Here is a 17,582-nt window from a genome sequence, read left to right on the forward strand (position 1 = left end):
CATCCACCTTTAGAAATGGGGATGAATATCCATAGACATTAAATCATGCAACGCAATGCATGCGGGCCCTCACAACAACATCCATCAGAAAGCAATTGGGAGTACATGTTCTCTTTGGTGTGTCCAACAACACCAGAACACTCTACACCAATCCAGACAACTCAAAAGGGGTGTCAGAGTTAGATTGGTTTAAGAATGGTTATCCTGGCCTATGATATTTCAACCAATTAACCCTCAAGGTATCATGATGCAACAACATCAGAACTGCTCATATTCACTTCCCAAGATATTTCTATCCTGAATCTTTCCGATCAAAAACCACATTTTCCAATGTAATGATGTATGTCACTAACTTCAGTTAATCAGATAAGTCTTGTAAATCAATTATACCCGAGCTTTATCCATCATAAGACATACTCTATCTAGCCATATTAGTCCCAAGAACTCACAACTAATAACACTACTACCATGAGGTACAAATTCAAAACTTAACCATCACTATTTCAGGATGGCCTAGGAGGCAAGCGTCGCTTACAAACACAATGATGATAAGAAGGTAAGTATAATAAACCTTGAGCCCCACCCAATAACTCTACACCTTTGAGGAGTTCAAAAAATCGACATCCTTCTTACTCCAATTATCTTGGTTACTTATCTTTGAATTCAAACAATATATATTACAAAGATTTTAACTCCAAATTATACACATACCCCACTTGATCACCCACTTAGACCAATTCATGATAATTTACAACTACTCGAACACCGATCACAAATTACACATATTATCTTTATTCTCAACTCAACAACCTAAAAACAAACAACAATAAAAGTATGATTACACTCTTGTTTTTATATCCTCACATCCTACTTTATCACTACTTAATCTAACATATTAACATCCTCACGAATTCACAACTTATACCATTTATAGAATATATATGAATAATTTCATATGATAATCATCTAAAAGAACATTCACCTTAAAGTCTATAAAAGATGTGTTATAACCACAAGAATATCCAAAACATCAAATATATGAATCTCAACTCTAAGGATATTTATTCTCTAAAGCCATTATATTTTTCCTTACTCAACCATCCCGTCATCAAATAACTTGCTCACAACCATAATTATTATATGAAAACAATTCTCTCATTCCCACTATTATCATCAATATTTTACAATAACTGACAGATAACAATTCAAATCAATATCATTATCACTATAACAACACACCAATTTTATAAATGCCACATTACACATTATCTATCATCATATTAATCAAAATACACATTGACAATCAAACACAAAACATGGTGGCATGTAGACATTTAACAATTGTATTATAAACACTATTATACTCAATTATTATCCAATAACACACTTTCATGACGATGTGCACCATGTACAAATACTTCGTACGATGATAATTACAGCTAAACCAATTATCAAAATATAACATATTAACTATTAAGCATACAAGACTCAACTACATCGTCATAAACCATACTCTCCAACTTCGAGGGAGTTGGAGAACTTTAATGCAATAATCTAGGACCATTTGGTCTTCTCCCTCACCTTGGATACTTTAACTCATCGCTTTAGCTCCATTGAACATTCACTATCATTGTCACTAACATCACTTGACTAAAACAATGCCACATTGCTTAAACTAGACCAACAATCAATTAAATCGAATTCAAACTACACTTAAATTCACACACAATTACATGTACAAAATTAATATATAACTATACACTTTCATATAATTTATTAGACATTCATTCTAGTCGTTACCCCTCAATTAATTTCAACTTTGCACAAAATAGCTTTTGATTTTAGAACACAAACCCAAAATAGATTCAGTTTTTGTCTTCTAAAAAATAGAGTAGTTTTGATTTTTTTGTTCTTTTTAAGACACAACATATAAACTAAGTACTAAGATAATTTAGCTAAAATAACTACCAACTTAAAAATAAAACTCCACAGTACCAAACTACAAGGGTTTGACCTTGGCCTCTTGGCGAGAAAAACATAGTTTTCAAAAAGTACATTTTACCGCTTCATGAGATCAAGTATGAATAGAAGACAAATTAATCAAATATTTTGAACAATATATAATATTTTGAAACTTCTAACCTCTATCAAATAGGATTAGTAAATGATTTTACAATTAACTAGATAAACAAAACAAAAAAAATAAAATAATTAAATAGATGTAAGAAAGTAAAAGAGGTAGCAGGAGACACCTATGTGCCTTGATATCATAAGGTTAATCACTTGGGTAGATGATTCTCATTTTCCATATCAACATGGATGGTAAATGAATGGTGGGTTGGGATTATGAAAAACCCTTAGTGAAAGAGATGGTGGGTTTGTATGATAGAGAAAGATAATTATGGAAAATATATCATAATTACATTAGAGATAATGAGAAGTAGATAAAACAAATGTGAAATTGTTACAAAAATGGGCACTTGAGTCCAACAAATTTTCTAACCTAGAAATTAAATGAAAAAAGAGATATAATGGATTTGGGATGGGAAGGGAGGGTTAACGTGTTTCTCTTTTGGGAGTTATGGAAAAAGTTTATTTTATATAATTAATATGATTATTAATTTATAAACTAAAAATAAATCTTTATGTGATTAAGAATTAAAGCTAAAAAAGTTAAGATGAATGTAATCAATTCTCAATCTATAAATAATTCAAAATATCTTTTAAACATATTTCTATTCCTTTTTATTTCAATCTATAAAAAATATATATCTTTACCATTTACACTTATTCAAGTTAAAAATAAAACCAACCATAATTTTATTTTTAAAAACTTTTGAATATTATGAAAATAATCACACTCACATAAATAATAGTTTTAAAAAATAAAATTGTACTAAGGATCTACTGAAATCACTAAAGATTAATTGTTAGGATTAATTTAATAATTTACTTTTGGGTGAATTATCGATAAGGGAAAAATTATGGTGGTACAAATAACACATTTTCCTCTTAACTCATGAGTTTTTAGTTGTTAAATTTGTTGTTTAGATTTTTACATTAGGAGAGGAGGGTCCTCACCCACCAAAAAAACCTTTATATACATGGGGCACATCCTAAAAATGCAATTTAATCCTCCAACACTTTTGAAGTGTTTCCATTATCTTATGTAGGATTTAGATTTTTTTTTGTGCATTTTATACTACAAATAACTTTAACATAGACCAAATTTGTAAAACTATAAATATGATGTGAATAGTTTAGTTTTTTATATATTTTCAGAATTGAACAATCTTTAGTTTTAGATTACTTTTAAACATGACAATCCTTTTGTTTTTAGGATAGGAATATGTCCTTTGGTAATGAATGAATAATTGAGTATTTATTTTTTCTTCCATTATGGTTAAGATTTAATTTTTAGTGCAGTTATTTGTGTAAATAAGATTAACTAGATACTTCCATGTCAAAAAAATGTATTTGAATAAGATCCAATTGGGTAAACTCTACTGCATCACATCTATAATAATTAAAATTAAAGAGATATATTGAAAGGTCCCTTATAAGACCATGACTTATTACAAAATCATTTTATTATAACATATATGCATATCTTTTATATTTTAAGCAAATTATATTTTTTTTACATTGCATCAATTCTCATCCTCTCTTACATTATTAAAAATATGATAGTATTATCATATAAAAAATGCTGTTACAATATTACATCAAACACTATTTACTCTAAGGTTTTCTTTGGTTGAAGAGTGGAAAAATGAGAGGAGAGAGAGGCGAGAAAGAGAGGGAAGAAAAAGATATGAGAAATATAGTAGATTGTTATATTGTTTGATAAGAGAGAAATAGAAAAGAAAGAAGAGAGAAAAATGTAAATATGAATTTTTGAATTACACAAATATTCATATAATATAATAAAATAAAATGAAACAAAAAGTTATAGATAGTTTTGTCATTTCCAACAAAATAACTCTTGTCCCACATTTTCTCTTCAATAATGGAGAGAAATTATTTTTTGGGAGTCCATGACACTTTTCTTCTCTCATTCCCCTTTCTTTGCTAAACCATTCAGGAAAAAGTTGGTGTTTATCTTCAACCTCTTTCCTCCATTCTTCTTTTTCTACTATTTCTTCTCAACCAAAGGAAACATTAAAAGGCAATAAGACTTTTTCTAGAAGGTCTTATACAATCAAACTATATAACTATTGGATCTTGTTCTTTAATCAATGTCAAAAGAGGATTTAAAAATAATATTTACAGTATAAGAGTTTAATATATAGTCAATGCATTATCTACTATTCATATTTAATCACATCAACTCTTAAAAAAATTAATATAAATAAATGATAGATAATATATTAAATGTGTATAAATTTTTACACATATTACTCTATTTGAAGATGAGTATAATATTTACACTATGAGTATAAAGATTTATATATAATCAACATATCATTTAAAATATATTTACAGTATTTTCTTAAAAACTAATAATAATTAAAAATAAATAATATATAATATAATGATAATATATAAAATTCATTCATATACATTTTTGAATTAAAAGATTCAATAGCTTCTTTCCTTTAATGATGACACATGACAGGAGTAATCTGTCTGTGCAGTGCGCAACCTACACGTGTCAAAATAACAACCAGTTCTATTAAAATATCACTCCTCTGTTCCTCACAAAAAAAAAAATCTTCAAACTGTTGTAACAGCAACACAAGTAGAGAAAGAAGAAAGAACAAAACAAACACTGAAGGCCATGCTTCTTCCTTCTTTCTCTCTCACTCCGAAGCCTCCTTCAACTTCATCGTCCACCATCACCCTTTCTCGAAGAAACCATCTCAACCACTCAACTTCATCCTTCTCTTCACTACTTTTTCCGTCCCATAATTCCCATACACGGCGGAGCTACCGTGTTTTCCGGTTCACCGCCCGAAAAGGTGGAGGGAAGTTGTGGGCAGATGTGAAATCCGAGGATGAGGATGTTGTTGTTATTGAGAAGTCACGTGATGTTTTGGATAATGTGGATGCAACAACATCTGCATGGTGGGAAGTGTTTCCTAAGAGATGGGTCATTGTGATTCTTTGCTTCTCTGCTTTTCTTCTATGCAACATGGACAGAGTAAGTAAAAAGTTGTTATTTTTATTATAATATAAGGATCTGTTTATAGTAATATGTTTAGTTGTGTTAAGTGTAATTTGTTAAACATAGTACATAATTTAATTTTGGTTTTGATTTCTTGTCTAGATTCTCTAGGATTGAAAACTGAAATGAATGTTAAAACCATGAACAATTGTTTCCAATGCTGATTCTGTTTTTGTGACTGCATTTTTGATAAATTATATTAGGTATGTGTTTGGATTAACTTATTTTGTACTAAAACTAGCTTATTATCAAAAGGGCTTTTGATGAATAAGCGATTGCTTCTCATAATTCAAGATGAACCAAACATGCACTAAATTTAATTAGAGTTTTACAGTTGATCCACTCTTGGAATCTAATTATTTGCACTAGGTGTCAACAACATAAGAACCAATGAGGTTTTTCACCTGCAATATAAACTTTTTACAGTTCCGTGTGAAAGAGTTATGCTATTCATTATGTTTTTCAATTGCGGGTTGCAACTGTGATTTTTCCCATAATATTTTGGTCTTCGAGGTCTCTACTACAACATCGAAATCGAAATCACAGCTTCAGTGGCTGCATTTTTGTACTATCATCTTCTATTTTATAATCACAAATTCACAATGCAATTATAATCACAACTTCACCCACAATGTGATGTTCATACATGATTTCTTTTGGTTTTCTTTTAAGTGTAGAATCCAATTCAGAGTAATATCTTTTACTCTTCTTGATATAAGGTTAATTTAACAACTTTGAATTTTTCGGGGTTGCAAATTTTAACTTTCAGATATAAGAATCTTGGGTAACTGGTTAGTATGTGGGTCTTATATAACTCATCATTTTGTATTGAACTACACATAAATAATTTTTATATTTATGAAACACGTGTTGACGTGTCGTCCATCACAGGGTTCACCGAATTATTATGGTTCAATAAGAAAACCCTTTAATTGGTGTTGCTGTGGCTGACATTGAAATTTGTAAGTGTTTGGTTAACTTCAGCCCTAAGAAACTTCTATCTGCTTCACATTTTCAGGTAAATATGAGCATTGCTATACTTCCCATGTCAGCAGAGTACAATTGGAATCCCAGCACTGTTGGTTTGATACAGTCTTCTTTCTTTTGGGGATACCTTCTCACTCAAGTAAATGTGATTTCATTCTAATAAACCGAAGTTTAATCAGTAACTTTTTTCTGTTTGTACGAATATGAACTTAAGGCCATGACTCTTGATCATTGATAGATATTTGTTGCAGATTGCTGGTGGAATATGGGCAGACACAGTGGGGGGAAAGCAGGTATTGGGATTTGCCGTGGTTTGGTGGTCCATTGCGACGATTCTCACTCCCGTTGCTGCCAAACTTGGGTTGCCTTTTCTACTCGTTGCTCGTGCATTGATGGGGATTGGTGAGGTAGGTTATGTTAGCAGTGCTCTAAATGACATGCTTCTCTGAATTACTAATTTATTGGCAAAAGAAATTATATTATGAAGAAAAAATTGAAATGTTCTTTTGTTGTGTAATCAATATTATAACTGATATGAGTAATGATTTGATTTGTCCGATTAGTGACAATAAAATATGATGATAGCCCTTTGGCATATGGAGCTCACTTCTTTTGGTCCTTGCTAGGGTGTTGCTATGCCAGCCATGAATAACATTCTATCAAAATGGGTTCCTGTGGCCGAGAGAAGTAGATCGTTAGCGCTGGTTTACAGTGGCATGTACCTTGGTTCGGTCACTGGACTGGCCTTTTCACCGTTTCTAATTCATCAGTATGGATGGCCATCTGTATTTTACTCCTTCGGTTCTCTTGGGACAGTCTGGTTTTCTTTGTGGCTTAGTAAGGTAAGATTTGCACGTTTTAAATTATTTCCTTTGCATACGTTTTTTCAGTAGAAACTTTTTCTTGTCTTGAAATTGATTTTGTAATATGAAATATGAATATCTGATCTCAACATTATTTTTTGTTTCTACAAATTTCGTATCTTTGTATCATTTTTTATACATGCTCATGTACTAATCTTTTCTGTTCTTTGTGGGAGCTATTGCTGTAGGCACATAGTTCACCTCTTGAAGATCCTGAACTGCGGCCTGAAGAAAGAAAGTTGCTTGCTAACAACAGTTATTCCAAGGAACCTGTGAAAGCAATACCTTGGAGATTGATTTTGTCAAAACCACCAGTGTGGGCCCTGATAGTGTCCCATTTTTGTCACAACTGGGGAACTTTCATCCTTCTTACATGGATGCCAACATACTATAACCAAGTAAGTCTTTCTATTTCGTTCGGTATATTACCGATTACATGATATGGCTCAGGCCACAGATCTTTTTTTCCCCACTATGATCTTCATGGCTTTGTATGAATTTGTTTAGATAATAAAGTTACTGTTACCACGATGTATAAATATTGCCTTGTCTGGTTCTTGATGTATAACATATTAACATCAGATAATGGATAAAGAAGAGGTAAAGTAAGTGACTGAAAGTAGGAAATCAGATCATGTGAATGATCCAAATAATATATGGAAAAGGAAAAAAAATAGAATAATAGATCACGTGTGCCATTTGTTTCTCATCATTTAGCTTTTAGTGCACAGTCTCAGAAGTCAGTTAAAATTCCTAAAGCATGTTTATTGTTGCGGCAAGTTGCTGGTCTTCTATGTTTATTTATGGTTAACTTAGTTTGATGCCAATTAGTAGGATTGTTTAATCACGGATTACTGTTTTTAGTCTATTTTTAGTGTATCATAAATATGACGACATTGCTTTGTTTTTTATTTACTTGCTAATGGTTACTAGTTTTACTGCCTGAAGCATTTCTCTGACTTATAACCTCTGAAGCACGGATACCTTGAATACCCTTACGTGTCAGTGTCGACACGGATACACTCGGATTTATGAAGGAGGATATATATCCCTAGAGTATCCAAAAATTAAAAAAATAAATAAATAAAGATGAAGATACATATTTGATACGTTTTCAACAAAAAAATAGGATACATTTTATCAATTTTATGAATTATTCTATTATATTTTCTAATTTTGGTACTTTGAATTTTGGAGGACAATGGTTTACAATTTCCATTATATTTTCTACTTTAGATATTTTGATTTACACTTATAATTTTATCATATTTTATGTATTTTTACTATTTTATACATGTATCCCTGAACGTATCATATCCTATATTTTAGAAAAAATACTTGTCAACGTATCGGATACGTGTCGTATCCGACACATCCGTATCCATGCTTCATAGCTTATAGCTATAGTAAAGAATTAGATAATTATCTCTTCTTTTCTTCTCCTAAAACCTTAACCCCCTGGTTTGTTCTATTATCTCATAAGAAAAACATGAATTTCTTTAAGAAAATATGGACATTAACTCCTTACAGCACAGGAAGACCTCTATAATTCTTCAAAAAGAAGGAAAACAAGAATATAAATGAAAAAACACACTGCATACTTCTTCAGGGATCTTCTTCCTTACTACCCTTAGGCCCAAATTCCTAACTCAAGGATTGCCCGTATTCCCCCCCCTCCCTTTCTCCTCCGCCCCCTCTCTGCTTCAAATCATTTCCTCTATCAGAATTCGAACCCCAAACCTTCCTCATTTGTACCTACCTTGGCGCAGGATGGATTCCTTCATTGTCCTTTATTCACCTCATAGTTGCTGCCTTAATAATCTTAGCAACATCATGCGACCACACATCTTCTTATCCATTCATCTTGTTCTCTATTCTGTCATTATCTTGTTCAAGCTATCTTGCCTCATAATGAAAGGATTTTTACATAAACAGGCCACTCATTCATTCTATAGTCATAAAAATTTTATGTCATTGAATTGGATGTTGAGCTTGCTTGTTGATATATAACATTTTAGCATCCTACTTGATATACTTGTCAAGCCTCTATTTTGAGGATTTGTGATATTGAAGCTACAAAGGTCAGCTTTCTATTTGAAATATGTTAATATCTTGATTTCTAATATCTGTATTCTAAGCATTGATTTCTAATATCTATATTCTAAGCATTAATCATATTGAAGCTCTACATATTTTGATTTATAATATCCTTGAATACTTGGAAAAAAATAACAGTACTAGAGGTTAACAGAAGCTATTTTTTAATATAATTGTAGGTGTTGAAGTTCAATCTTACAGAATCTGGGCTATTTTGTGTTTTACCATGGTTTACAATGGCACTTTCTGCAAACCTTGGTGGCTGGATTGCAGACACTCTTGTGAGCAAGGGCGTATCAGTTACAACGGTCCGCAAGGTATCTTCTTCAATCATTTTTCTCCCGATATTCAGAAAAATAGTTCTCTAGATAATAACTTAATGAAAAGCAAATAAATCTCTAGTTTTGTCTTCATGCCTATCTCAAATTTGTCTTGCACGTCCTTACGTATAATGTTTTATATTTAAATAAGTTCAAACAGAATAATGTTTTGTTATTTAATTTTAACAATTTTTGTTTAAGAAAATTGGTTGATAATCATTATGTTAATTTCATCATTTGTCTCATTTTTATACTAGAAAGAACTCTATTTATTGTACATTTCCTAATGCTAATATATGCTAATAATAGGGATGGCATCTTTTCTTTCAATATGTTTCCTAATATATTGGAGCTAGCTATAAAAATATTTCTATCACCTTTGCCCTCTTGTTTGCTCAACTCAGTTCCATTATTACCAGGTTATCAGTTTCACAGTATATTTCCACATTTTTCTTTGCAGATAATGCAAACAATTGGATTTCTTGGCCCTGCTTTCTTCTTAACTCAATTGAGCCACATTAATTCTCCTGTGATGGCTGTTTTGTGTATGACGTGCAGTCAGGTTCGCTTCTTGTTTTGTATTTAAACATATTTGCTATTATGATATGGAAGTCTATGTACAATCCTTACATAATTTTGTTGTATGTCTCCTAAAATATTTCTGGAGAAAAAGTTACTGTTAACAAAATTTCTCAAATTTGAGTATCACTTAAATAATTTTATCACGGTTTTTAGCTCATAATGCAGAGTGCATAATTTGCTAGTTTGACTTGCAAAGTTAAATTTCTTGACAGTGGTGTCTTGGGAAGTATTATTAACACAGCACAGCGATACATTTTTGTTTTGCTAGTTCCTTTTATAAAAATTAGGAAGTGTTGGTTCATCCTTTACGCTTTCTCTTTCCTAACTCGGCTGAAATTATTGCGTAATAGGGAACGGATGCATTTTCTCAGTCTGGTTTGTATTCAAATCATCAAGATATTGCCCCTCGATATTCAGTAAGTGGATTCATGGTACCTGGAATTTCCTGCAACATGGAACTCTATATATTTGACATGTGGAATAAATAATAAGAGTGTCATACATATTTTTCGTTTTTGTATGTTAATTGATGGCCATCTATAGTCAGGTTCACACCATTAGTCGGCTAAACGATTACATCATTTGGGAAGGAAGGAAGATTTCTATTTTTATTTCCTAATTTTATGTTCAGGGGATATTGCTTGGTCTATCTAATACTGCTGGAGTACTGGCTGGTGTCCTTGGAACAGCAGCAACAGGTTACATTCTGCAGCATGGTAAGTATCATCATCATAATTTCTAGGTTACTGAGGGTTGAGTATTCGAGTCGTTCTTCTCCTGAGACTTTGATATTGGTACGTTGGTTTATAGAAACCTAGTTATGAACTGATACTAATTTTCTAGACTAAGGTCCATAGAATCCTTTTATTTATTTATTTATTCTGAAGCAACCACATGGTTCTTTATCTCTCATTTTTTATGGTGAGGAATAGAATGGATAGCTTTCTCAACTTTACTTCATTTGTCATGTAAGTTGGTAATGTTAAAGAAGTTCAGTGATGTGGTTCAAGCCAATTTCGGCCTCAAAGTTTAGCTGGTTAGGTAATTATGAAGGGTTGTAAGTTATCATGAGTGTAACCAAGGTTTACCCTGATTTTTCTTCTCCCTTCATCGTAAAAGAACGTTTATTTTGGGGTCATTTATGTTAAATGAAGATTGGCTGCCATGCAATTAACATTCTGCTCAAATTAGCTTATTTTGGAAATTTTCACTCTCTTGGCAAAGTTGTGGATCTCTAATTTAGAATAATTCCATGTGCTTAATACTTCATTAAACTATGTACCGTCTTTGGGAGCGCAATCTGATACTACCCGAAGACCGTACATCAAATGATGGATTGGATGCCATGCAATTAAGGGTCTAAACCCCTTTAGTTTATTTTGAAAATTGAGAACCATCCTGGTGGAGTTGATAGATCTCTCACTCTAGCATAATTGCTTGTTATTAATACTTCATTTGAATCTGATCCGCGGGACAAGAATCTGATACTTACTGTTTCCTTTTATTATCAGGTTCGTGGGACGATGTTTTCAAGGTTTCAGTTGGGCTGTATTTGGTTGGAACTGTGGTTTGGAACCTTTTTTCAACCGGTGAAAAGATCATAGAATAAGTTACAGATAATTGATACTTGCCATGTTACATGAGGAGATAAATCTTGACTTATTTCCACACAAGAGGAAGAAGTATGAGAAGAAATTCAGGAAGCAAAATGCATTTTACTTATGCATGACAAAATGGTAAACTTTTCTGATAAAAGCATTGAAGATATATCTGAGGGATGAAAGGTGCTCTTGTTCCTTCAAAGATGAATTTACATTATTTATATTCATCTTTCTTCTCCTTTTTCCCCATTTTTGGGGAAGATAGTTGCTTTGATTTAACATCATACATGTAAATATAATTTCCAATTGTCCATAACAACACATCAATTTTGTGACAATCTAGAAATGTAATTTATGCAGCATTATTCATCTACCTTCTTTTGTCTCTTATCCAATTTCCTATCTGCCTGTTTTAGTTCCTCCTTTTTAGTCAATAAGTTGGTGATGTGAGTGTTGCACTATATGCTAATACTAAAACCAAAAAATGCGTTGATCTAGTAACATAAGGCCCCAATCGATTCTCAGATAGACCAAAAGGTCTGTAAGCATCACTTATTGGGAGGTACAACCACATGCTTCAAAAGGGATTAGTTTCATTCTCATAGGGTAAGGGGATATGCCAATGCTATAATGAAATGTTGGGTGCTTCTCTTTCTTTCCTTATGGGCACCAACTGATAACTTATTTTCTTCTTTGTGGGGCATAGGATTTGAGAGGAATCATTGGTTTTCATTCCATGTCTCCTTTTAGGAATCTGATTATATATCTTAATCCACTTGTGTTGCATTTTTTTAATTCCTAATAGGAGACCCACCATTTTTATGGGTCTTGTACTGTGGCCAATTTTCTTTATCAGGTAGAAAAGTGATGCAAGGAAAATATAATTTGGCTGCAATAATCCATTTTCAAATACTTGAGATTAGGTCTAAGAGCTACTGCTGAACAACCAGTTTCACTGAGTTTAGGAATAAGATTTGTATATCTGGCTGTAGAGTTGTTGCACAGTGTTTTTTCTTTCTTTTGGAATAATAAGATAGAATTAACATTTCATGATTTGTATAATTAAGTAAGGTACTGGAAATATGCGGAGCTAATACCTCCATCACCCAAAATAAACTCCACTGGGGAGCTAATGGTCATGATCAAGGTTATCAAAAGCATGCTCCAAAGCATTGAATTGCATGATTGAACACTTTTATGGATAATAATGTATCAACATGTGCAGAAAAGTGAACTTGTAGCGGAGCGAGACATGTTGGAGCGTCAAACTGCCTGAATTGTCACACATTTTTACTTGAGGAAGGAGACAATCATTTTAACCTTTCGGCTGCAATTTTAGTTTGTTTTGACCCAGGTTCTGGCCCAACCTATTTTAACCTAATTTTAAGCCCAACATGTTTTAATAAAAATATAGTTTTTAACTCTTACATCTTCAGCCTCTCAACTTCGGAAACCTTTCATCTTTCTCTACAATTACTGTCGCGTGTAAAATCAAGTAGTTTATGGTTTATCAAAAACTCATTCATCTCTTCAATAAAAATCATGACCCAGTGTTTCTCCATTTATCTCTTCTATTAAAATTGTGCACCCCAAAATCTTCCTGATCCCCCCAGGCTGGAATCCAGAAGAATATTGAACCTTGTAAAAATATCATTATGAAAAAGGAGATGATGTGAATGAGGGGTTTGGAAAAAGAAAATAGAGAAAAAATAGTTGAGACTCCTATTCAAGAGAAAGGGAGTGACCAGTTAATCCAACATTAACTTCATCTTCTAGAGTAATTCGAGGGAGGAGGCATGCCAAGAAATAGGTTTCCTATTAGTCCAAAACTCAGAAGGAACAATATTAATGCATACATTATGTAAAGCACAACTAGTAATTATACTCCTAACCATGTCAATCAATCAATGTGCTACTACATTTTTATGTTACACTATTTTGTGGTGGTGTATATGGCATTATGTATTGTCCAATGTCATGCTTTTCTGAAAGTTTGAAAATGGACTAGGACATTGTCGCATTTCATTATGTCCTTTGTGTTAATGGTGGATTGGTTAATATATAGCTGCCCATTGAAATACCCCAACTCGGTCTAATTTAGTTAAGTTGCAAGTCATGTCATACTCTAGAAATAAATAAAGGACAAAACTTAGGTTATGTACAAATGGTACTGGTGATCAATTATAATTGGACACATGTAATTTTTTAAACTCACTTTAACAATGTTCAGTTATCCTTCTTCTCAATTCCCAGTCTCACTTTCACTATCACTCTTCCATTCCCTTACAAATTTCAGGCTCTCTTATCATTTCCTCTACTAGTTTTCCTTATCATTTGTATCTCATGTTTTTTTCTCTATTGTATTTGCATAGTGTAGTTCCATTTTGCTTATTTCTCATCATTATTCTGGTTTTATTTCTCCCCTTATTCTTGATGCATGATATTTAAGGGTTAGGGTTTATTGCTGGTATTGAAATTGGAGGTTCTCTAGGAACTTGTTGATTGTGAGTATTTGAGGTTGAATTATATGTTAGGTTCCATGATATTTTGAATTTGGTCTGTGAGTATTTGCTCTAACTTTTGATGAGGAGTTGCTAATACATTTTTGAACAGGGGTGTTGTTGTCTCAAAACAGTTTTGTGCATATAATTTTATTTGCCCTATTAATGATGTAAAGAAGCAAAACACCATTAAAAATAGAAAAGAAGTAAAATGGAATCTGCTTAATGAATAAAGATGAAAAAACACAGTGACAACTATGAGAAGAAAAACACATAAAAGAAGGAAAGAGTTGGTAATGAATGAAAAAAAGGCATAAGAATTTAGAATGTAAGTAGATGGAATTAACAAACCTGTAAATAGAACAAGAGATTTCTATGAGTGAAATTTGCAATAAGGGAATGAGAGTTATAATGAAAGTGAGACTGATAACTCACAAGAGATAACAGTTGCGTTAACAGTGTTAGAGTATGGTTAGTGGTGAAATAAAAAAATTACACATGTCCGACTATAATTGGTCATTAGTACTATTTGTACCTAAAGAGGTTTTGTCCATAAATAAAAGGACTGAGCAGAAAATCAGTATAATTTAAAATAAAACTTTATTTATTTCTATTATTGTAGTATTGATAAACAATAAGATTAAAAATATAGAAGTAAACATCAAAGTACACCACCTTAGTTGAACCACCATAAACTCAAATTTGTCCACCCACTATGACACCCAATCCAACAACTAAACACCCACCCAAAAGTATAATAATCAAATTTACATAAACACCTTCGCATGTAAAGTGTATTTTAATAATATTCCTGAAATAATCACATTCCCTTATATGCAATGACCAAATTACCCTTTCCTATGCACACGTGGAAGCCTCAGGTTGAAGTTGACGTGGATGCAAGAACACATGGAGCCCATTCTTCATGAACAGAGTGAGAGACATCTTCTGCTCCACACGGTGACTGGGAACCGGATATAGCCGGTAACGAAGCAGCACAGCTGCAGCCACAGATTTCATTTGCAGGTAAGCCAAGTCCTTTCCCAAACAAGTTCTCGGTCCAGCATTAAAAGCCACAAACTTATACCCATCCTTAGGCGGTTCGAACCGGTACTGATCGAACCGGGTTTGATCGAACCGGTTTTCATGAACCGATAACCACCGTTCCGGTCTAAACTCCATGCAATCTTCACCCCATATAGATTTCATTCTCCCAACAGAGTATATCGAATACGTCACTGTCGAACCCGCCGGAACCACCGTTCCGTCCGGCAAGATGTCGTCATCCACCGCGTACTTAAAGTCCTCCGGCACAGAAGGATATAAACGCAGCGTTTCAGCTAAAGCAGCTTTCAAGTATATTAACCTCTCCGCTTCTTCAAAGTCCACCGCTTCCTCCACCCATTTCCCACGATCTTCGCCGCGAGTGTCGGCTAGAACCGCCGTTAGCTCTTTTAATATCCTCTCTTCAACTTCGGGGTGGTTCATTACGAGCCAGAAGAACCAGGTGAGCGCCACCGATGACGTGTCCCTTCCGGCGAGAACGAAGTTTAACGCGATTCGTTGAAGCACGCCAAGGCTAAAGTTTTTGCCGTCGATGTCGCGTTTCTTCATAAACCTAGAGATTAAGTCATCAGAAGGTGCTTCTTCACGAGCCTTAACGGCGTCGTTCATGTAAGTGTCCACAATCATCAAACTCTGACTCAGTTTCTTCTCCATACCAAAACCTGCAAGGTAATATTTGTCTTAAAGCATGTCATTCGTTCAAATAATATTAAATGATAACACATATTTAATTATTTTTTATCATCAAAAGATCTGATACACCGCAGAAAGGAAATTCATCCGATATTAATATATTAATATTTAAAGTAGTTTTTAATAATATATTTATCTTTGAAACAAAGAGAAATAATACAACATCCTTGTTCATGACAAATACATATTAGTGGCATAACATGATTTAAATATTGAAATAATACAAGATCCTAGTTCATGACAAATACGTATAAATGGCATAACATGATTTAAATATTTTTTTTGTCCAATTTTCTTGATAGTTTAAATTGAGAATAAATATGATAGATGTCATATTTTTTAATTTTTAGAATAATTTTATAAAAAATAACTAAATATAACATGCATTACAGGAGAAAATAGTCTAATATAAATATATATTTTATTCTCTTCTAAATTACAATAATTATTTGGAGTGGCTGACAATTCTAATGATTTTTTTTGCAATTACAATCAACATTAACATAGAATAATTGCAATTGTATTTGACTTGTGACTTTAACCACTGTTTAAAATCATGTAAAAAAGGGAAATAAAAAACTGCTTATAAATCTATAAAAGTTTGACAATGTTGTACACATGATATAACTTACCAAGAAAATTCTGAAACCTCCACAGAATACCAGGGTATAAAAGCCTATGCAGTGTAGCTTCAGTTGCAGTGTCAAATGCCTTTGAAAATGGGTTCTCTGGTAGATCCGGTGACAGTGTTTCTGGATCTTTCCCAAAAGTGAGACCGCAAATATTATCAAAAGTTAACCTCAGAAGTAGATCTTGCATATCAACTTCAACGTTTTCTTTCGCAGCTTTGTCTAAAATGCACCATAACCGGTTCTTGATGGTCCGGTTCACCCATCGAGCCATGGCCTGTCTCAGGGTTCGTGTAGTAAACTCAAGCGCAGCGGTTTTGCGTTGCATGAGCCATGTTTCACCGTCGCTGTTGAATATTCCCTGACCTAGAAGGTCGTGGAACGCGGTTTGCCATTTGGGACCTTTAGGGTAGTTATCGAACCGAGTTCGGAGGATGTATTCGATGTTCTTGGGGTGACACGTGACGGTGTAGAAGCCTTCCTTGCGTGCCAAGAAAGGGAAAGGGATGATGCATGTTTGGTAGGTGGCTGAACCCCCGGTTTGGAGGTTTGAGGCTATCCAATCGTGGACACGGTTCCGGTTCTTGAAGAGAGCAGGAAGGCTGCCTACGATTGGATAGACTCTCGGACCCGATAGGGTTCGAGAAAAGAGGTGGAACCAAAGGAGGTATGCTGATAGTACTGCTGCTAGGGTGAAGAAAATTTGGAGCGTATCCATTTGCATCATGGTATATAATAGAATGGTATATTGTGGTCTTTTATTATTGCACTTTCAGTAGAATGGTCTGAAGTAAAAGGGAAAGATTGGTGCTTAAATATATATTTGATGACATGTTGAGAAGGTTTTAGGAGAGGTTGTTGAGAATTTTCTGGCCTTTAAGAGTATTGCTGTTAGGTTGATAAAAACTATACTCTACGTGTGACACACAAGAACGGAAAACTTTTTATTTGGTGAATACATGATGCAACATTAGACTTATGTAGGTGGATTGGAGAGAACATAGATATATTGTCCCCACTATTAATAATAAAGCAAAAATAAAGATATGATATTGACATGACACAACTTAGCATATA

At 33.2% G+C, this 17,582-nt stretch overlaps 2 protein-coding genes across 2 annotated transcripts; one reads left to right on the forward strand and one right to left on the reverse strand.

Annotated features, from left to right (window-relative positions):
* On the forward strand, positions 4,751 to 12,005 carry LOC109350277 (sodium-dependent phosphate transport protein 1, chloroplastic-like). The gene is made up of 10 exons (XM_019591482.1): positions 4,751 to 5,143; positions 6,186 to 6,293; positions 6,406 to 6,561; positions 6,781 to 6,996; positions 7,206 to 7,415; positions 9,294 to 9,431; positions 9,895 to 9,996; positions 10,367 to 10,432; positions 10,648 to 10,732; positions 11,528 to 12,005. Exons 1-10 carry the CDS (start codon positions 4,781 to 4,783, stop codon positions 11,623 to 11,625), a joined length of 1,542 nt encoding a protein of 513 aa, XP_019447027.1. The 5' UTR covers positions 4,751 to 4,780; the 3' UTR covers positions 11,626 to 12,005.
* LOC109350278 (cytochrome P450 86A1-like) lies at positions 14,702 to 17,302 on the reverse strand. Its single transcript, XM_019591483.1, has 2 exons — positions 16,509 to 17,302; positions 14,702 to 15,845 (listed from the first exon to the last, which is right to left on the reverse strand). Exons 1-2 carry the CDS (start codon positions 17,230 to 17,232, stop codon positions 14,977 to 14,979), a joined length of 1,593 nt encoding a protein of 530 aa, XP_019447028.1. The 5' UTR covers positions 17,233 to 17,302; the 3' UTR covers positions 14,702 to 14,976.

Source organism: Lupinus angustifolius, chromosome LG06 (genome assembly GCF_001865875.1).
Source record: "Lupinus angustifolius cultivar Tanjil chromosome LG06, LupAngTanjil_v1.0, whole genome shotgun sequence".
NCBI lineage: Eukaryota > Viridiplantae > Streptophyta > Magnoliopsida > Fabales > Fabaceae > Lupinus > Lupinus angustifolius.